This window comes from Amia ocellicauda, chromosome 7 (genome assembly GCF_036373705.1).
Source record: "Amia ocellicauda isolate fAmiCal2 chromosome 7, fAmiCal2.hap1, whole genome shotgun sequence".
Taxonomy (NCBI): domain Eukaryota; kingdom Metazoa; phylum Chordata; class Actinopteri; order Amiiformes; family Amiidae; genus Amia; species Amia ocellicauda.
This window is the reverse complement of record NC_089856.1, coordinates 47,314,855-47,337,462: the sequence shown is the minus strand read 5'-3', so window position 1 is coordinate 47,337,462 and position 22,608 is coordinate 47,314,855. Positions and strand designations below refer to the sequence as shown.

Here is a 22,608-nt window from a genome sequence, read left to right as displayed (position 1 = left end):
CTTGATTCTGTGCACCTTTTCTGCTTCCATTTTAGTTTTATTAATTTTCATCTTCACCATCCTTAAACAACAACAAACAAACAAAAGATGAAACATTTAAAAACTATAGACAAGTGAAGATTATTACTTGTATAAGCAGTGCAGATATACAATATATACAGTTAGGTCCATAAATATTTGGACAGTGACACAATTCTCATCATTTTGGCTCTGTACGCCACCACAATGGATTTGAAAGGAAGCAATCAAGATGTGCTTTAAGTGTAGACTTTCACCTTTAATTTAAGTGTAGTTACATCCAAATTAGGTGAACAGTGTAGGAATTACACCCATTTTTGTATGCTGCTGAAATCAATTTTTATTTGTATAGCGCCCTTAGCATGGTAGCTATAGAGCGCCTTACAGACTGGTAAACATACAACAAATGTACAGCAAAATAAAGTACATAAATACAATAAAGTAAAATAAATATAGACCTGTAAACAGTTTACATGATCTAAAATAAAGTAAGTGAATATTTAAATTAAGCATTTAGGCACAGAGGAGAGAAAAACAAAAAAACGGCATAAGATGGCATGTTGGAGAAAATGAATCTCTGGGGGTCCACGGCTTAGGGCCTAGGCCTAATGGTTGCCTCCCCTCCAGGCAGTATAGTTATTACAGTAGCAAGGAGATCTGAAAGTTCTTGATCGGTGCTGCTGGCTGTGGTCTTCCCTCTGGAGGAGGCCTCTCGCCGGCCATCGGGGGTGGGGGGGTTGGACCATCAACAGCCTTTGGGTGGCGATGGCTCATCAGACCTTGGGTGTGGATGCCCACTTCACCTATAGCTGGCATTCCTCACAGCTTTCAGTGCAGTATCTGTGTGCACCACCAGGCTCTCTCTCTCTAGCTGTTTATCTTCTGCATCTCTGTATCTCTTCTCAATCGGGGCCAGTCTCTCCTCAAAAATAAACCAAGCCCCAGGTACAGCCCAGAACCCAATACTTAGCTTAGGTATTAACCAAAGGCAGTCCTGTCCTCTGCCAGTGGTGCTGCAGGGCATCGATACAGCAGCCCCTCACACTCCAGTCCATCCTTCCCCTGGTCAAGCAGCACCAACCCTCTTTGGCTCCTCACTCTGTTCTCCCTGATCTCAGGATTTAGCTCCTTCCAAGCCTGCATTCTGATTCCCTTTCAACCAGACACAGGTGTGGGGTTAAAAATAAATAACTAATCAACCAATTAACCCAAATTAAGCCCTTCCTCACCCCTGGTTACATAAAGGCGAATTTAGCATTTTGTATTTTAGTTTCCCCCATTACTGTAGTTAGTGTATTTCATGTGTAGACTTTATGCCCCATAAATAAAAGGGGTGGCGTAGTCATTCCATTCAAGAGTTTGGGGTGTTAGCTCTGTGACACTCGCAGAGTTTGCATGTGTGTTTTAACCTTGACTCTAGACAATATACTCAAGTCACAGATTAAATGACACGCTCCCTCTCGGGGATTTTATGTTTTTAGTTTATTGCACTTGAGAGGAGCTGTTGGTTACTCAACAGCATACAAATTAAGGACAAAGGAGTTAATTAATATGTAAATTATCTCTACATACAGCTATTGTGCAATTTTTGCAGGAAAATCCCTGAAGGCACGGTTTACATGCGCAAGAACAATACTCGAGACACTTACATCATGGCATCCATGGATGCGACAATAGTTTGATTTACTGATTTTACAAGAGTTGTTTTTCATGTCACTGATGGAGCTGCAAACCGTGAATATAAGTGTTTTAAGAAGTTAGGTTTACAACACGCTGCTCTGTACTGATAATGATAATATAATAGGATATAGTTGTTCAAAAATAAAGCTTAAAGGAACTGCCTGTTATGTGTAGTAACTGAGTGGAGCCACGGGACAGTTGCTTTAGTAAATTTAGCATTTAACATTTTTTAAGAAGCAATGGAAGTTAGCTGTAGGTCAGGATAGTTTGATAGGACAAACAAACCAATGTCACATTTAACATCCCATGTGAAAAAGTAGTATACTAAAAGCATATATATACACAATTGTATACTGTACATTTATATATTTTCTTGTTATTGCTGACAGAAATCAAGTATATAGACTTAATTATTGTAACTTTTTTTTTTTTAGATGTTCTCAGAAATCTCTCAACATTATTAATATTATTATTTGAAATTCTGATAGACACTACCTCCAGAGAAATAAAATTGGTATATACGGGACGTGTAGAAATACTAAAACATAGCAACGAGATACTAAATCATTCATTTATATTAAAATAATGAAAAAACAGTGATATGATTGTCGCTTTCACAAATTCCAAAGGCAGAGCATTTATTGCCTGTTCCTAATTCACAACTTCCAAATCTCCCTACCAAAATAAAATCTTTCCAGCAAAAAAGGGGCAGAAGCCTGCAAAAAAATGAAGGATATGCACAAAAGAGATATGAAACCTCACCCACCCCTTGTACACAGAAGCCCAAAGCTTGACTCACAGATACACTGCTTTTATAATCATAAATGTCCATCTTTTATTGATACAGTAGGAACAATGTAGGTTCAATTCAATTCAGCAGGATTGACTCCATTAAGGCAGTTCATGTCTTCATTCAGTTACATAATACATCTATCTATAGACCATGGCCTACGTGATCAAGGTAAATACATCCATGTTATAAAATCTTTCATATAGAAAATGAAAAAGTAAAATAGTCAGAATCCCCAGTAACATTCTTCCTGTGGCAGACACTGTTGAGCTCCCCCTCATTCTCCACTATTAATTAGGATCAGATTGCTGTGGTTTACATTTTGGGTCTCTGTATTCAATTACCAAGTCCTGAATCACAGGTTTATACATGGAAAAAATAACCAGCCTTTCCACACAGGAAAAAAAAAGTGGTGGGATTTTTCTTTGCTTATGAGAAAACACTGAGGAGTCACGTGACTTTGTTAGTATGTTAACAGTCTCTGTAGGTTGGCTGGTTACATTTTGACACCTTGACCCACACCCTTCCACCCCAGATTTAAAGATAATGACTTTGTTATTCAAGGAGAATAATATTTTTATTTATTTAGACTGAATCCATTCTTTAAACACAAAGAAGCTGCTTTCACACTAGACAGTTGAACCAGGGACGACCCCCGGAGCGAAAATCAAGTGCTTTCACATTGTCATGTTCAACCCAAGATGAAACTCTGAAGCCAGGGTGAACTCAACCTGATAGAGACCAGGGTCGAGCTTTCCCACCCGGGACAAAACCTCACCTCAGGGTTAAACACGTTCATATTAATTGTACAGGGTTACGCAACATAAACAACAAGTGGCAAGGGTCATGAGTCTGCGTGTGTCTGTAAATAAAAACTGGAAGAGTGCTGTGGTGTGAGAGTGAAGTCCAGGAGTTGGTCATGTTGTGGGCAACTTAAAATATCCAGCGACAGATGGATGGAACAAAACAATTTAAAAGTGTTCACACAACACTTGTGGAGCGCCGGGTCCGACAGAAGAGAGTCTCAGTGCCACAAGAAAATTAAAACAAAGAAAAAAAATTAAGTTAAACATTACAATGTTAATCGATCGAGCAGTGAGCAAAAAACCTGTCATTTTATAAAGAGCTTGAGGAGATACTTGGTGGTCGACCTGGGTTAATGATATATTGTGTGAATACGGTCGAATCCAACCCTGGGACAAATCTCAACCCGTGTATTGTAGCACAAGGTCAACGTGAACAACACGGCACACGATCCACTCAACCCGGGATTAGATGGTGTCGTGTGAAAACCGCTACATTACAAAACTTGCCCATGTCAACATTGCAGTTGGGTGAATGCCTCTATAAAACTCGTCCAGTCACTCAGAGTGTCAAGTAGGCTTTTGATTGTCGGTGTGGTGCAGAGTAGAAAAAGCCACTCAGACAGACCAACTGCTCCTGCAGGATATACTAGGCAAGCCAAAGACAAGGACTCATTCTCCAGCTATTATAGTGTGAGGTTCTGCATAGGAGCACACATGCCCATGCGTGGCTGTTCATACTGCAGTTTCATGGTTTGTGCTTTTTGTCCCTGCTAAATCCACATTGCATACTTCAATATTACATTTCAAACAGGGAAACAACGTGAGGGAAAACAAAGCAAAAAACATTAAGTTATTGGTTAGCCATGATCAATCTTTGCAACAGTTCTAGATAGGCTCGGCTGTCTCTGTGATTTAATTGAGAAACGGACCGGGGTCAACGCAGCTCTCGTTGCAGTTTTAATGGCAGGTGGCGATGGCAGACAGACTCTTAAGTCAACCTGTTCCAGATCAGTTTTCACAGAAGGAATCTGTGAGCATGCCGCTAAAAACCTGAAAGACTCGACTGACTGGAGATGAGCTCCACACATTCCTTCTTCATTATTATATCATTACATACACATTAAGAAAATTACACATTGGTTGGGTTAGGTTAAAAACGGTAGACTTTGGCTTGAAGGTCAAGAGCCCGCAGAGTCCTTTCCCTTCATTTCTTTGATTGCTCTCTCAAATCAGCCAGGCTTCTGGACCAAAGGCTTGGCTAAACTTCTGTGTTTTGTTTTTTACTAAACAAATACCTGATGTACTGAATAAAAGGTTATAATACACCTTTTCCCTTAACAAGCATTATCACTTCAATGTGTCGCAACACCATTGAAATCAACCAAGACTTAAATTGCACAGCCAGGGGGAATCTTCACTAGAGTCCTTTTGTGGCCATAGATTTTGAATGCTGAGCTACGGACCGTTGTGCGTCGGATTCAGTAAAGGAACCGGTACAAACGCCGGCTGGTTTGTGAATACACGCTTCGCGTGGCCTCCTTTCACCTCTTCCCGCCCCGACATGCACGCATGCAGCGAGGGACAGGAGCCTCGTCCGAAGCCCGGCTATTGCCTGGTGGTCTGTAGCCGCTGGTGGAGAGACTCGGCCTGGGTCTTCAGGGTGCGGAACTCATCCTGGATGAAGTCGGTCAGGGCTTTCCTCATCTCAACCTGAAGAGCCGAGGAAAAAGATGTCCATAAAGGCACATGAATGGGGGATATAGACAGTAATTTGTGCCCCCATGTCTAATGTGTACCCCTTTTAAGAAACAAACTCATTGCATCCCCAGTTTGTTGCAATGTTAGGTCACTTAGCAGTGAGATTTTATCGTGGAGGGGAATTCTGTGCGGGAATGAAGGGGAGCGATCGTTAACCGCGCTTACCGGATTCTTGTTTTCGGATTTCAGAGACTCCACCAGGTGTTTCAAGGTGAATGGCTTCCCAACCAGAATTGTTATTTTCTGCAACAAGGATACAAAATATATGTGTGTGTGAAACAAAAAATAAATATAAGGAGAAGAATAACAATGCAATACATCAAATGTGCATCTTTAGAACACCGTTAAGAGAAGAACTACAGATTTCAATCTAATACACGCAATAACGCCTTCTAGTAACACCCAGGTCTGTGCACAGGAGATGAGGCCTACCTGACCAACACGAGGAATGTAGGGAGGATTGTTTGGAAGAATGTCACTCATTCCTAGTGAAGAAAGAAAAAAAAAAAAAACACAAAAGATCACAAGATTATTAGTACCAAGACAGAGCCATTCGATGCATTAGTGCCTCCAAGACGCGATTTCCAGACTGCCTTTCATTGCATTACGGATTCATCTTTCAACTGAGATCAGTAGGAAGTATTCATACTAGTGTTCAGCTTAAGTGTGCAGTATAAATGTGGCAGTTAGTCATGCTTTATAAATCTCACCTCGCCAGATTTTACAAAAGTTCTAGTGTAAGAAATTTACTACAGAGATTCGGTGAGGGTCTTTTTTTAATTGGTCTTGGTGAAAGTTTCTCCTTCGAGACAATTTAGGGAGTCTTGATTCCCACCTCTTTCAATTGCCTCATCATACTGGATTTTATACTTTTACATACAACATGAAACCACAGTACTATGCATCTTGCCCAGTGACTTGACGAAGGCAGGGCTAATACACAGACCCTCTCTACTCACCCACGTGCCACAGAGGAAGAATCACCGGGTTCAGAGTGCACTCTGCTATCAAGCGACCCACCCCTGAAAGAAAGCCAATCCCACAGTGATGTTCAGCTCGCAGTGCAATCCCAAACACTGGTCTTTAACTTCTGTCCATGGCAGGGTCACCCTTCCCCCCAGAAAACCCCATCCAAACATGCTATACCCATGGGACCCATGCTATAATCCCATGACTTCCCTTACAATATAAGGAGATCCTACAACCCACAGACACCTAAAAAAATGAAACTACCGTAGCAAGATTTGTATAAGTTGCGTAATGTGGACTTCAGCAACATGCGCTTTTCAAATGCCTAATATAGAAACACGATAACTGCTCTACATAACCTGTCTAACATATTAGATTTTTGGGGGATTACCAGTAAAATACTTTACTCAATACTCTTGCTTAATCAAATTTAAATTCAGGGTGACGTCACCAGCACATCCGCTCTATCTAACCTTTACACCAGCTGCTGGAAAGCGATCCTAATTTCTAGCAAGGAACTCGTACTTACCCCATTTCAACCTGATCAAATCTTGTGTCATGTTTATTTTTCCTGTAGGGGGGGCAAAAACACAAAATACACACTTATTAAAGCAACTGTGCTTTTACTTACGGCATGCGACAAGTTAAGCAAAATAATTAAAGCCAGATTTGCATCACTGCTCTTTGATACACTGCAATATAGGGGGTGAGTCAAGGCTTCACAGCCACCCCACTGATTTCTATGCAGCCACAGGTTGCAATGTGACCCTAAATTGATCAATAAACTTCAAGGCTGTGTCACAAACACAATGTAATGTTAAGTAGGTGTGACTTAGGCTTGGGAAGGTTGGGAAACGCAGATGTAACTGACACATACGCAAGATCCAGTGGGGAGACAGGAAGTGACACAAAGTACCTGTATGTCAGGCCCATGAGAATAGCTTGGGAATAATGTAAGTATCGCATTACCCTCTGGGAAGATGTGAATCCATTCCCCACTGTTGAGTTTCTCCAGAATGAAGTCCATTCCCTTCTGGTAGACCCCATCCCCTGGAAGACAGATAAGCCCATTTATACAGAGAAGGAACAGCAGAGTTAGATCTTTCTGAGGCGGACTGACGCAGCAGGGAGAAGAGACGGCTGGATGAAACCATCGGATCAAACAGCAACTACCTCCCGAAGGAATAAGATTGGTCCAAAGATCTTACTTTTGTTAGTAATCCATCCTACATTAATAAATAGTAAGGAGAAGACTCTAATGGCACTTATGTTCTCAGCAGTTTCAGTTGAAAAAATTAATGCTGTGTTTATATGTGCTCACCTCGACACACTGGGACACACTTCCCTCGGCTGAAGAAGCGAGAGTGCAGCTCTTTAGTGAAGCAGATGTCCGAGGCTGCGGGAGTCCTGGGGGAAAACATACAAATGAATGCGTAGAAGCCACTGAATAACAAACCTGTCTGCGTGAAGACAATACCACTGTCAGGACACACTGCCCTCTGAACTTCAACGAAAACCACTTACCACCTCATCTTGTTCAGATTCCAGAGGTGACGCAGCTTCAGAATACCTGCAAGAGAAAGAGACATTCACAATGCAACATGTATCCACTTTAGAAATGGATATTAAACTGGCCTAAGACAAGGAAACCGTAGTGCTCGAAGTTTGCCGTTTTAATATCCGATTGTGGGATGGGCCTTCAACCATATTTTGACACTTTTTGCTTTTCAATCATTTAATAAAACCGAGAGAAGTTAGGTAGCCCCAATCAAAGTAATTTGTATCTGCTAACTCTATTTTGTATTCTTTGTCAATCGAATACAAGAGTCGGACATCTAATTAATTAATTAATTAATTAATTAATTAATTAATTAATTAATTAATTAAAGATAGAAAAGCTGCTGGCCAGTGGACCTACAGGACCGTATTTGAAGAACGCATATTTTTCGCAAGACCGAAACATTACCCCACAGGTGAGGGTCGTCCATGCAAGACTCGTGATTGGCGAGGGTGATGAGGGGGGTGCTGGGGGGGCGGTTGTCAATCAGATCAAAGAGGACATCCTGATTGTGGACGGTCACACAGTTGAAGTACTCTGAAGAGAGAGAGAGAGAGAGAGAGAGAGAGAGAGAAGCATTAGACACAAAAAATGAAGTCCCAAGCAACACGCCAGACACCCACACGTCAGGTACAGTAAAACCCCTTAGAAGTTGCCATTACACATGGCTTCAGCCAGATTCCCACTTATCAGTAAATGCAAACGGATCAATTGACAGCAATTCTTAACCCTGCCCACGAAAGAGATTCAGTCCCCCTGTGCTGTACCTCTGGTTAAAAATGTGCTTCTCAATTCCTACACTGCTCTGCCCGGCACCGTGTTGTATTTTTTGTGTATATTAATAACGGCTGCTTTAACTGCACTGAGTTCTTGAGTTAATTTGTACGGATTAACAATTAAAACAGGACTTTCAATCAAATCTCAACAGTTACAGCGAGGTCACCAATTATTTATACAGTGGAAGGTTCAAACCTTCTTCCATGATGTGTTCCGATACTTTCCAAGGTTGGGAACGGACCCTTCAGTACAGCCCTGCCTTTAGTAATAAGAAAGTACATTCTGTTGACTCACTGGTCCAGAGGTAACTGTAGGAGCCCACTAACCCCATGACCACAGTGCTGGAGATCTTCCAGGGCAGACGGGGACACTGCGGGAAGGGCCATTTCACCTCCAGGGGCATTGCCGCTCTCCTGCTCTCCTGCAGGCTGCAAAACAAGGCGGCCATGTTACCAAGGGGAGCTCAAGGCATGCTTCTCCCAAGTCCTGCAAAAAGACCTAGCCGTACTTACTTTGGCTGGTCTCTTCTGGGGTGCATGTCATGTATAGTTCCTAGGCAAGCGGTTTCACACAACACAAGAAAGAAAGAAATAGATAGGGATTGAGCTGAAACACAGAGGGGAAAAACAGCCATCTCTAGTAGTATAGTAGATAGTAGATAGACAGTAGCAGACATAATTAATATACAGTATACAGAGAGTCCAGCTTCAACTCTGGAGTATAAGGTAATGAACTTGATGTAACCTCCTGTATATAGGCATGCAGGACCTTTAACAAAAAACAGATGCAGATGCCATGCAATACAATGCAAGCCTTACAAATAAATGTTACTGCCCTGGGTCTTCACTTCACTGTCCAGCTCCTGCTCTTGTTTCTGGACTAGACACGGGCATAAACACTTCACGCATTACATGCAGCGAGGCCATGCCACAGAGACATCACAGTGGATAATCCCTTGAAGTCTCCCTCAGAGTCTACACCCCCGTTTCCCCACTTTCTTACGCAGCTAAAATCTTCCTGATCTCATCACAATCCGTGTTTTTATTCGCACTGTGCTGCAGCATGTAACACGTGTGGTTTTTTTTAATATATCAATCGATTTTTTGTCGTCGTTGTTGCCAAGAATAACCACTGGTCAGTCCAGAGAGACTGCATTCAGTGCCAAGATCCAAAACGCACAATTTAACTAATTTCAGTGACTGGCTTGTATGCTGCTTAATCAAAGTATTTTAGCGGAAGGCGACACACCATGGCAGCAATAGTGTCAATAAGACCGACTGTGTAACTCTATGAAGTCCAATAATACTAATTAAATGCATTTCACATAATTTTCACATTATGAATGACAGCTACCATGTACACATATACATTGCAATGGCAACTGTATCATTGATCAAGCGCAGTAACACAGTTACGCGGAATCTGAAACTAGACGGAAGATCAAAGTGACCGCCTCGCCCTCTGATCTGCCGCGGGACTGGACTGCAAACTTCAATCAGACAGGACAGAAAGCGCACACACGACCACAGCCAGCAGCCAAAGCAAGACACACAGTGGATTTACGCACAGAAGTCATTTAAAACAACTGCAAGTCTCATTAAAGGCATTCATTACAATTAGACGTTAATTTAAGCAATAGTTAAACAGGAACTCACCCTAACCAATGCAAAACACCAGTTTTGTATTGTCTTAATACCGCATCCCTCTCTTTTTCAATGCATCCTGATTAAAGTAGTCTTAAATGTAACCAACTGAAATTTGAATCTCCTAGATGACACTAAAGATGAGAAAACATAAATCTCACCTTCCGATTACAGCTAAAGCAGAGTCGAACAACAGCGCTCTGGCACAGGCAGGAAATGACGTGCGCGGGAATGGGGCATGGTGGGGAATGTAGTCCAGTGTAGCTACAGACATGACATTGGCTATACGGGTTCAAGTGTGCGGGGTGGGGGGAGAAAGAGAGAGAGAGAGAGAGAGAGAGAGATTGACTTTTAATTTTCATTCCATTCTCTCACCACAATATATAAAGAATGATGGAACGATGTCGGACATAGGATTTATCTACGCATAGCTCGAATTGTGGGTAATGTAGTTTGAATTCACACTGCTGCACCATGTAAACCCTCATACTGTACATGCGAGTCATCAGTGGTAACATAACAAATGGTGTTGAATAAATCCATTGCGAAATGTTGCAGCTGGACTGTGTGTCTGCATGCTTGTTAACGGTCTTGTTTAATGGAGTATGCTTGTGTATGTATATGTATAGTCAGAGGCGATTCTAGGGAATGTGGAGGCCCAGGCAAAATAAATCCTGATGGTGAAGCCGTGGGGGGGGTGCGGTGGAGTTTTCTCCCATGAGAGCGGTGGGGGGGGCTTCCCATTTGGGGGCCCCCCCTCAGCCCGGGGCCCCAGGCAATTGCCTTGGATGCCTACCCCCTTGTGACGCCCCTGTGTTAAGTGACCTAGGCTAAAGGAGGTTTCCAGTCATGACCTTGTTACTGTTTTGAAAACGTCACTGATCAGGTGTATACCGTACATGGGCAGAGCATTTACACACAATCATTTCCACAGCAGTACAACATCCACAAAGGATTGTGATGTCATAAACAATTCATATTTTCAATTGAATATTTTCAGGAACGAGTCCACAAGCCAAGAAGTCTTTACAAGCAATAGTTTATTGCCAAGGAAGGGTCTTTTTTATTTGTTTAAGCATTCCAAAACAAAGCAGTTTAAAACAGTTCACACTGTTGACCATGTTATAAACAACTTCTGAAGTACAGCCTTTGCTGTTGCACACACCTATCAGACTCAGACAATTAAATAACACATTCGTGGTCATATCTGCACATTTTCAAATACATTAACATACTTTAAAAATAGAAGTACCATAAAACATGTAAAAACAACAATTAAGACACATGAATCTATCCAGTGCACATACAAATTAACAAACATTTGCAATTCAATCTGTATGCAATTGTTGATGATTATTTTCTATAATTAATAAACCATTGTTTTGAAACATCCACAGGCCAAGTTTTTTTTATAGACTTTGACTTTATGGATTAATTGGTTAAGGGGCACCTTGGTTAAAATAATAATCCTGTTCTACTATGAACAGGATTTGATTTTAAGGATCTCCAGTAAAAGTTCATTGGGCTGAACACGAGGACTGGCAGGTGTCAAGGAGGTCATGACCTTTGCCTTCAGTAATCTGGAGCCAGCCAGTTCAGGAACTTCAGAGAGACTTCAAACCCCAAGAAGCAAGCCTGGAGGAAAAAAAAGTTATTTGCATAGGTTTGATTTAATGGTGTCATTCTCTTATGTACATAAAAAGCACAGTGAACCAATGGTAACAGCTGTATCCTGACACCTATATTTAAGTGACCTGAATTATCCCTAGGGAAAATTGCTCATAACAGCAGTAATATACCTGGTGCATGAACATGAACAGTTCTTTAGTTTTGAAGTGCAAAATTGATAAAAATGCTAATAATCAAATGCAGATAAATACTGCTTCATACATAGAAGTGTATAAGGATATACAGGTGGCTAGATAGTAAATATACACACTTAGGCACTTCTATAGTATGCATAGGCAGAAAGACACTGCTGTTTCAGAAGGACAGGGTTAAAATGCTCTGCTCCACGAGTGTGACGAAAGTGGGGCAGGGTTCAGGCAGCATGAGAGGCAAGTGTCAGGTGCCACTTCTTAATACATTATTCATTAAAAGTAGAAACAAGCGGTCCATACTCTGAATACTCTGAATAATGGGTCTGGGAATTGGCGTGGATGTTTACCGCGTTGGCAGGAAAGGCTCGCAGCATCACGGCACTGAAGCCCTTGTACAGGGAGCGCAGGCCTTCCTCTCTCACCAGCTCGCGGAGTACATCCCGGAATCCAGAGTACTTCCCTTCCGGGGCTGGGGAGGCAAGCAGGGGCCAGTTAGCACAACCTCAGGCACCAGATCTCACAGGCGGCGTATGTTCAGGGCGTTCGGTAGCGCCATATGTCCCACTGTAACTGCAATGTAATTTGAAGAGGCTGAATGGCAACAGCAGTGTTACACAGATGATGTCCTGGCCTTTTTTGCCAGATGGGCTTGCAGTGTATTTATTTAAGCGGTGCATTGCTGACCGAACTCTACTGTTGGCATGCGGGTTGCTCTTAGAACACGTTTCCAGTAACGGGATTAAAAACAAAGCACGGAAAAAAGGCAGCTCTACACATGGACATGAAAGGCAAGAAACAAATGTTTATATATTAGGAGCTATATGTTTTTCTTCCATGTCCATGAGGTTGGCATTGATCTAAGCACATCAGAATTCATCTTCCCCTCGGACCCGAGCCTTACTCAGAGCAGTACAGCACACCCATCTTGTCGACACAATTAAGCACTTGCTGGAGGGGGACTCCTAGACCAGGGTTAGACACAGCTTTGTACTGGAGGAGTTGGTGGGGGGTTAACAATTGTGAACAGCGCCTTGCGTATCCTACCTGTCTGGGTGATGGACTTGAGGACGTCAGCGGGTATCGCCACGGCCCAGTTACAGATGCCCGCCATGCCCCCAGCAAAGAGGATTCTGGGAATGCTCAGCTCGTCAACGCTGAAATCCAAAGAGGGGGAAAGGTCATCATTCCTCTTCAACTCAACTGTGTTCACTCAAGTCGGTTACTCAAATAATGGAGGCTTAACCAGAACAAAGACATGCAATATAATACAGAGGGCCAGGTGTGTAATGTAGAGGGACCAACTGGAGATCCTTACATTGATCCCCACACTGTCCACTGTCCAGTATAAGGATGTGCTGAAGACAAGCCGCTCACCTCTGACCTGTGGGAGTCAGCGTGTTCTTCAACAGCTCATAACTCATGAAGTAGACACCGGTAGAGGGCACGTCTGTGTGTATAAAGAGAAGCATTGGTTTGAGCTGGGGGGTACAGCCCTCGTGCTAGGGGTGGGGGAGATAATTCAGCAGGTTTTATGGGAAAATTTTAACCATGCCAGTCTTCTAACTGATGTACTTGTATCTGTACAAAGGATCTAATAAGTACAGCAGAAAACACTGGGTTGTGGATGAATCCTTGGTTATCTGAAGTGAAGAAACTAGTTCCTCAGAGGGGGTTTGGTAATGACCTTTTACCTCCGTTAAACAAACAAATTTATCTAAAATTAAAAACAGAACACATCCATTCTTGATTATTATTATTTTGTATTTGTATAGTATTATTTGTGTTTGGAGAACGTACCTCTCATGAGCGTGAGGACGGTGCCCTTGTAAACACTTCGAATCCCCTGCTGTTTGTACAGCTGGACAGCACAGTCCACTGGACCAGAATACTTCCTCAGGCCGGAGGTAGACTGCACCTGAAACAGTGCAGGACGGCTCTTACGGTCACAATACTGTGAACGCACTGGGCTGGAGGTGGCCTCCAGCTGGTCTGAATTCAACAGGCTGAGCAGAAGGGGTCTGAGTGTGTGAATGGCAGAGATGACTGATCGCCTCTAGGTGGCACTGCAGCCATGGTTGTGCCAGGTGGGTGTGCGCACTATCCTGTCCCTGGTGTTGGTTTAGCATGATGGTAAACTTCTCTTGCCAGTTTGGGAAGGGCAGGATTGCCACCGGACTGCAGTTCGTTATGGTCAGGTCACACGGGCTGAGAGTGGGAAGTGAAGCTGGGTTTCAGGTAGTTTAATTGGCTCAAAGCTGATCAGCTCCCCCCCTTACCTGCAGAAGACACTTAATCCTCTCCCCCGGTGCCACGATGACCGTAGTGCAAATGCCCGACAGCATCCCAGCTGCGTAGATCTGTGGGTATCTGAGTGGAGACAGAGGGTCATGTTCAGCTCATGCCGATGAAAATGGTGTTACTCCACACATGCTGTAGGTTCTCATGTGTAGTGGAATAACAAAAAACACAAATGAGGAATACCAAACAGTACTCCAACAGTCATACAGAGACACTCGGAGGCGCTGGGGTCTGATCTTGTGTAGCGGTCATGACTAACGGGTTCCATTGCAAAGCACACGATTGACTCTCAGCCTGGGTAAAGCATTGAAAGCCAAGCCCTTCTCTCCTCTCTGGCAGTGATGTGAAATCCGTCCCACCCATGCCTACTGGAGACTCACGTGAGGGGGCTGTCCGGGTCTCGCTGCTGCAGTCGCTTCCCCAGACCGAACCCAAAGAAACCGATGGCCATCATGGGGGACACCCCAGCCAGTGGGGCTGCCATGCCTTTATAGAGCCCCCGCATGCCCTGACACAGAGAGAGTTAAGAGGGGGTCATTGATGCATCTACAGCTGGTTCACAGACTTGTCTACCTACAATAACACCGGGTAGGAGGTGCATGTGAGTCTATATTCAGCCACTCTTGTGTGCTGGCAAATGCAGAGGAGGACACACTGACACTGGCATTCATGGCCATGTATAGGACAGTGGAGGACAGTTGTTAATGAAATGTTAGTAAAGGACAGTATTTGAGCTCCACAATGGAAGACATAGCTAAACTATATCTACTGTACAATGGTTCGAATGGCCTCCTCTCGTTTGTAAACTGGTGAAAATTGGCTATGGTTTCAGTTCACAGACATTTTACCATTCCAGAGCTCTGATGATGGAAAGAAATTTCCAACATTATTTTACTCTAAAAAATGTAAACATATTTTACTACCTTCCTTGATTTGAATATTTGTTTTGCCTAGCAATCAATACTGCTGTCTGCTCTCTGAACCAGTTATCACTTTCCCAGAAAAATTAAAACACCTACCTCTTTTAACATATATATCCAAGACTTCTTCCTTAATTAATATTACAAACAAATTTTACACACAATATGTACACCTCCTTATTCTATTAACACTAAATTGGAAGCATTTGTTGTTTCTCCTCCCACACCTTTGATGTTTATAAAATATTCATAGTTGGTAAGGGACAGTTTGTAACAGAGACACTGAACCATCATTGTTGTCGATTAGCATACTGCACTGCAAGTGTCGCTACACAGGTACATCCACCTCCAGTGGCATTTCCAGAACATTTTCACTGGGGTGGCCGAGTGGAGATTGTTCACACTGGGGGGGAGGATGGGGTGCTGATGGTGTTTTGTCCACAGTAACAGGGGGAGGCTGGCGCTAATGGGGGTGCAGGGGGGTGTTTCATTTGTGGCGCCCTTGTCCTTCGGTCGTAATTAGTAGGGGGGGCATTATTATTTTCTACCCCCTCTCTATTACAGTTCTGGCATACAGGTGTGTTGGTCTTTTCTGTGCACTATTCTGTCGTGTCCTATTTTCCACACACTTACCAGTGAACCCCTTGCCTTTGTCTTGCATTACTGCTGCAATTTGACCCACTTTCTGCTCACTCTGCATTGATTCTACTGATCCTGCCCATGTTACGATAGTATCAAAGGTATCTCCCGGATTAACACCTAACAATAATTCCTTTTGTATATGTGGACTGAATCCCCGTTTTAGCAATTTTAGCAAGCAGCCATGATCTTTATGTGTTGCGTTTGGTATTCTACTGTAATCATGATACACACTCCACTTTCTCTCAGCATATTCAAAAGCGGTTTCACCGTCTGTTTTTAACCTGTATTAAGGACCAATCTGTTCACACATTTCGTGTCCCAGCAGTAACTCCGGTTTTCAATGTAATCGCTGTGCATCTGTTTGCCCAGCCACCGTCAAATAACTGGTCTTACGCACATTTTCTGACATATTATTTCATAATTCAGGGTCTGTTTTGGTTAGGACTACTGCCCATTGATCTAGTTGTTAGTGCATTCAGCTTAACCCAAAAATCAGTTTATTTATTTATTTATTGGTGGGAGCTTCTCCCCTATAGCTTAATTTTCCAAGAGGTAAAGGGGAACTTCAATATCTTCCTGCTCTCCATTTAACCCCCTCCGGGGCACCCCACCACGGAGGGCCAATGGGGCATCCATACACAAGGTCTGACGAACCATCGCCTCCCAAATGCTGTTGATGGTCCAACCCCCCCCACCCCCGATGGCCGGCGAGAGGCCTCCTCCAGAGGGAAGACCACAGCCAGCAGCACCGATCAAGAGCTTTCAGATCTCCTTGCTACTGTAATAACTATACTGCCTGGAGGGAAGCAACCATTAGGCCTAGGCCCTAAGCCGTGGACCCCCAGAGTTTCAGTTTCTCCTACATGCCATCCATAGGAGTTTTTTTGTTTTTCTCTCCCCCGTGTCTAAATGATTTATTATTTAAATGTTGTACGTTTACCAGTCTGTAAAGCACTCTGTGGCTACCCCGCGAAATGCGCTATACAAATAAAAATTGATTGATTGATTGATTTAGTTTTCTTCCAATCCCTCCTGGGCCATAGCCTGCTGTCCTGCCCTTTTCTGTCGCTGTTGCTGCCTGCGCTCCTTCACCAGCTCTGCCAGGCCTCTGTGATAATTTACACCCCTACAGCCTGCGCTGGCTCTTCCTCTTCTGACCCAGAACTTTCAATTAAAGGTTCTTCATCTGAATCCCAAATCAATATCATCATCATCATCATCATCATATAAACCCGCACACTTCAGGTCTTTTCATCTAAGTTTATCTCAATTTACTCTATTACTGCCTTTTACTTAACACTTATTTATACCAGCAATTCCAGTTGTCTTTCTAGCCTGCCTTAACTCCTTTTTCAACTTAATATTTTCCACTTTTAATTCCTTAACCTCCATCTGACTTACTAATATCCCTTCTCTCTCTGTCCATACTTTCTTATTCATTTGTTGTATTAGTTTCCTTTTGTGATGCATTACACATAATCACTACACCCATATTTTTCTTGTCTTTCTTCTGCTCTTTCCACCACTGGATGTGTTGCTCTGGCAGCCACTCCGGATCCCAGCCCTCCTTCTTCATCCGTTTCATTGTCTTTTCATTTTTCTCTAACAGGTACTCTGTTATGTCACCCATGAAAATTTAGTGGTGTTCTAAACTATGACTTATTTTTCTCTCTTCCAGCCGCTACTTGTAAAGAGAGTTTTTGCACCGCATCATGTGACTCGTAAACTCTGAGTTACATACTCACCCAATCCACCTCTAGTGATCAGGTTTTTATACTCTTTCCCACGCTACAGTAAAAGAAACAGTTTTGCACACCTCACCATGTGACCCATAGGATTTGACTCTCTTTCACCTGCTACAGTAAAGAGACTGTACAAACACAACCAGTTCACAAAACAGAGAAACAACAAACTTGTTACAAATGCACAGTGTCTCTCCTCTGGTCTACTACAATTAGTTTATATTGACAAAAAGTGCCTAAGACTGAATACAAACAGCCCTCCAATCCTCTGTCTTCTATCCTATGGAAGGTGATAATTTCATTATAAATAATAAATAAAGTTAACTCACAGCTCTCCTCCACATGAAGTAAAGAGAAAGAACTAGAGATGTGAGCTGTAAGAAACCCCCTTGTATATTTCGATAGACAATAGGTTACAGCCTTCTCAATCAAATTCACCACATCCCATGAAAATACATTTGTGTGACTTCAGGTTACCCCATGCATACTAATACAGTTGTTGTTTAAGTTCTCAAAAGACAATAGCTGTATACAATTCAAGAAACAATGAACCATAAGGCAGAGGCAGGGTAACATGACTTTCTGTAGCATCCCTAGTAAGAAGCTACAGACCAAAATGTTTTAGCTAATAATTAAAGTAGCTCCCATATAGGGGTAAATACAAACTAACAATTTGCTTTATAGACAGAACTGAATTAACAAAATTAAACAATTAATATTATAACAACATGAAACAATATTTAAAGCATATAAAGAAAATGATAAAAGTAAATGTTCCCTCTACAACAGGGAGAACATACATCCTCCACACAGACAGCCACCCAAGGCTGGAATCAAACCTGGGGGGCAGGAGCTGTGAGGCACTAGTGCCAACCCCTCTGCTGCCATTCAATGAGAGGGTCTGAATACTTTTGCAAGACAGTGTGTGGTGTGTGTGTGTGTATACATGTGTATATATATGTGTGTAAACACTGCAATAAGAAAACACTGTTGGTTGATTTGGCACCATAGTTAAACAACGAGTATACTTCACTGATAACAATGCCATCTGCTGTTCACGGTGTGGGAACGCACCTCTCGAGCCACCGTACTCCTGAGACAGTCCATGGTCCCTGTGTAGACAACATGCTGTCCATAGGCAGCTTTGGGTTGAGTCTGTAGTCGAACCTGTCAGTCAAAGAGACAGAGACACCATGTCACTCTCTCTCTCTCTCTCTCTCTCTCTCTCTCTATCTCTCTCTCCCTCACACACCATTATGCCTGACTGCTCCAGACCCTGGTTACATGTCTTTATCAGGGGGTCCCAGTGCAGTGCTGGTGCTGCAGTCCAACAGGTTTTACAGATCACTCTTGAAATCGCCCCCTTCGTAAAGGCTGGACAAGCATCTAATACCGATCGATTAACAAGCAGTATACGGCAGCCATTTATTTACAAATCATTTGGAACAAACACCTGAATACCCTCCAGCCCCTTAGGGACCACAGTTTTCTTCACTGGACATATGACTGCACTCAATCAGCCAGTCATTAACATGTGATCCCAGGCTTTACAAACTGGTGATTTTGGGGTGATCTAAACCAACTAACTAGACTCAGGGCTCTCTGGGTGCATATTGTAGTGATATGGGACTGCACTGTGTCTGTGTTGGGGGTGGGACAGTTTGTGTGCTTAGTTTGGTAGCAGGAAATGTTAGTTCCAGGGTCGGGTTATCCTCGCACGTAAACAAGGGGTGCGCCATAATCGGGGGATCCAGTCACAGGGCACAAGGACATCAATAGGGGTGCTACAGTTACCGCTGGGGGACATCAGACATTAAAAGAGAGTTGCAAAGAGAGTTTGAGAGTTTGTAGCAGTTAGGGGTTGCTCCAGTCAAACTATCAGTTATATAAAGTTTGTTGCATTAAACCCTGCATTCCCTCCTAATAGGCCTATTGCTGCTACAGTGGCAAACCCAAAACAGCACAGAATGCTACAATATACACCGATCAGCCATAACATTATGACCACCTGCCTAATATTGTGTAGGTCCCCCTTTTGCCGCCAAACCAGCCCTGACCCGTCGAGGCATGGACTCCACTAGACCTCTGAAGGTGTGCTGTGGTATCTGGCACCAAGACGTTAGCAGCAGATCCTTTAAGTCCTGTAAGTTGCGAGGTGGGGCCTCCATGGATCGGACTTGTTTGTCCAGCACATCCCACAGATGCCCAATTGGATTGAGATCTGAGGAATTTGGAGGCAAAGTCAACACCCTGAACTCGTGATTCATCAGACCAGGCCACCTTCTTCCATTGCTCCGTGGTCCAGTTCTGATGCTCACGTGCCCATTGTAGGTGCTTTCGGCAGTGGACAGGGGTCAGCATGGGCACCCTGACTGGTCTGCGGCTACGCAGCCCCATACGCAACAAACTGCGACGCACTGTGTGTTCTGACACCTTTCTATCAGAACCAGCATTCACTTTTTCAGCAATTTGAGTTCTGGAGATGCTCTGACCCAGTCATCTAGCCATCACAAAGCCCTTGTCAAAGTCGCTCAGATCCTTACACTGCCCATTTTTCCTGCATCTAACACATCAACTTTGAGGACAAAATGTTCACTTGCTGCCTAATATATCCCACCCACTGACAGGTGCCATGATAACGAGATTATCAGTGTTATTCACCTGTCAGTGGTCATAATGTTATGGCTGATTCAACCTTTTCGCCACAATATTGCCACTTGCTACGTGGGCACCTTAAGCGTGTACAGAGCTGTAACTGCGCAGGAGCTTTAGGTCTGAATGACACCTACAGTTTTCTTATGTCCTTGAGCAGAAGAGCAAGGAAAGGCGGGTGATTGAACTCAATCCCCAGATACTGTGGACAAGACCTGGCAGAGCTGTGACCATGCATTTCTCTAGATAAGGAAAGAGCAAAGTATGTGAGATAAGCAATAATGGGCTGTGTCCTATAGCAATAAGACAGCTGCTTATTGCGATAATAAAACAGCGTTATGTCTCCATAGTTGGGAGAGTTAGTTCTCAATACTGAAAGGAAGGACATGAAAGATTCCCCATCATAAAATGGGAAAAGGTGTCGTCGCTTTTCTCTACAGCTGTTTTTTTCGCCTTTCCCAATACGTGTGCAGAATGAGCAGTGTTGCATTTCTGTAATCCTTCAGAATATTTATAATACACATTGGTGGTTTCCGACGGTTGTATTGGGATCGTCCTATCGCCTTGTTGAAAGACGAACTTGCAGGGTTATTTAAAATGCTCATGTCTGGGTTTGTTGTGAGACGATGTGGTGTGAACTTTTTCCAGCTTGCTTGGCATTTCGCTCACATGCAGCCCAGCCGCCGCTGTGCGGGACGGAGGGATGAAGAGCATAAAGACGCGCTTGTTCATCCGGCCGCTGTTTTCGGGGGACAAAGCTTCTCAAGACTCTGCAGCCAGACAGAGGAAGAAGAAAACCCTTTGAAACGAAATACACGCTCTTCCTCCCCTTGCGGAGTTGTTGACTGGATCCTTTCTCAAGGCGACAGAGAGCAAATTACATTGCATAACACCATGCAATTTTTAAAAGTATTTTCTGGAACTTGGAAGCATTTCTGGGTTTATAATTGCTTTAAAAATACAGGGCGAATAATCCGTTTGCTGCGATCAGCGTTCAATACATTGCAAACTCCTTTGAAGACTACAATTATTTTAATTGGCGATTATGAATAGACAACACTTATTTGAACGCATCTGTCGCGGATATCATTTGAGAAAGTATCCCAATTACCACAAGTAGAAGTTCCTCGGTGGTTCGTGGGCTTATAACCCCTACAGCCCAGAACTTCACACTTCATACATCCCTTCACCGCAATGAAGTGTGAACTTGTGCCGCTTTGTCACTCGTCTACTGCAATGCAGTTGGAGACCTAGAGACCTATAAAGCCTGCAAACCTGCCCAATGCAACCGTGCACGGAAAAAATGGTTTGCAATGGTTGTCTAAAATGAAAGGAGCCGAAAGTGAAGGCAATATATCCGAATATCGACGGTCCACCACCATTGCCTCTCCTGTCCTATCCGCCGCCCGTCCAGGCTAGAATGAAGTGTCCGGCGTGTTTCCCCAGCACAGATGTCCAATACACAGAACAGCGTCGTTTACACCTTTTATTTTATTATTCTGACATTTAGCACACACCTGAAAGAAACATTGCAAGACAAAAATATTGATTTCCACAATTTAAATTAACCAACAAACCGATTTATTCATACATTAAACCATTAACATACGCGTCTGTTTTCAGTGGTTTACATCACAGATTAACAGTATACCTTAATGGTGTCCAGCGGGTGTCCGGCCAGCAGTAAGCACGCTCCTCCGACACCCCCAGCAAAAAAGTTCCTCACTGGAGACACTGGCTGATGGACTTTAACATCTCCCATTATCTCGCCAACTGTCCCTCGAGTTTCTCCCTTTAACTCCAAACAGCTCTGAATCCCTCCGGTGAACCTAATTAATGAAAAATGATGAGCAAGTGAAACGTGTCCAACGCGACCCCGCACCACCCCTCCCACTCGAATTATGTCCCCAAAACGGGTCATGGTTGAAAACTAACCTCCTCTTTCTGTCTATCTGTCCATCTCTCTCTACCCTCCCTCCCTGTGACCTACGGTATCGAAGTAGGCGTTCTCTGGTCTTTCGGTTTTAAATTCACTGCCGCGTTTACAAAAGCAACATTTAACTGTAGGCTCTCTCTCTCTCTCACACACACACACACACACACACACACACACATACATACATACATACATACATACATACATACAGTGGGGGGAAAAAAGTATTTGATCCCCTGCTGATTTTGTACGTTTGCCCACTGACAAAGAAATGATCAGTCTATAATTTTAATGGTAGGTGTATTTTAACAGTGAGAGACAGAATAACAACAACAAAATCCAGAAAAACGCATTTCAAAAAAGTTATACATTGATTTGCATGTTAATGAGGGAAATAAGTATTTGACCCCTTCGACTTAGTACTTGGTGGCAAAACCCTTGTTGGCAATCACAGAGGTCAGACGTTTCTTGTAGTTGGCCACCAGGTTTGCACACATCTCAGGAGGGATTTTGTCCCACTCCTCTTTGCAGATACTCTCCAAGTCATTAAGGTTTCGAGGCTGACGTTTGGCAACTCGAACCTTCAGCTCCTCCACAGA

At 43.3% G+C, this 22,608-nt stretch overlaps 2 protein-coding genes across 5 annotated transcripts; both read right to left on the bottom strand.

Moving 5' to 3' along the window:
* Window positions 1-2,508: 2,508 nt before the first annotated feature.
* On the bottom strand, window positions 2,509-10,231 carry tafazzin (tafazzin, phospholipid-lysophospholipid transacylase). Of its 4 annotated transcripts, none has more exons than XM_066710033.1 (12): window positions 10,012-10,210; window positions 8,869-8,908; window positions 8,651-8,784; window positions 7,988-8,116; window positions 7,546-7,591; window positions 7,343-7,428; window positions 6,991-7,071; window positions 6,551-6,592; window positions 6,012-6,074; window positions 5,485-5,537; window positions 5,218-5,295; window positions 2,509-5,004 (listed from the first exon to the last, which is right to left on the bottom strand). In XM_066710033.1, the coding sequence occupies exons 2-12, from the start codon at window positions 8,892-8,894 to the stop codon at window positions 4,900-4,902; spliced, it is 843 nt and encodes a 280-aa protein (XP_066566130.1). In that variant the 5' UTR covers window positions 8,895-8,908; window positions 10,012-10,210; the 3' UTR covers window positions 2,509-4,899. The 4 variants fall into 4 exon arrangements, with proteins under 4 accessions (XP_066566130.1, XP_066566131.1, XP_066566133.1 ...); XM_066710034.1 differs by having other exon boundaries at window positions 10,161-10,198; XM_066710036.1 differs by lacking the exon at window positions 8,869-8,908 and having other exon boundaries at window positions 10,161-10,231.
* Window positions 10,232-11,021: 790 nt separating this feature from the next.
* On the bottom strand, window positions 11,022-21,949 carry LOC136753702 (mitochondrial carnitine/acylcarnitine carrier protein). Its single transcript, XM_066710030.1, has 9 exons — window positions 21,725-21,949; window positions 18,496-18,588; window positions 14,498-14,625; window positions 14,096-14,186; window positions 13,617-13,734; window positions 13,194-13,266; window positions 12,864-12,973; window positions 12,167-12,288; window positions 11,022-11,634 (listed from the first exon to the last, which is right to left on the bottom strand). The coding sequence occupies exons 1-9, from the start codon at window positions 21,833-21,835 to the stop codon at window positions 11,572-11,574; spliced, it is 909 nt and encodes a 302-aa protein (XP_066566127.1). The 5' UTR covers window positions 21,836-21,949; the 3' UTR covers window positions 11,022-11,571.
* Between the last annotated feature and the right edge of the window lie 659 nt (window positions 21,950-22,608).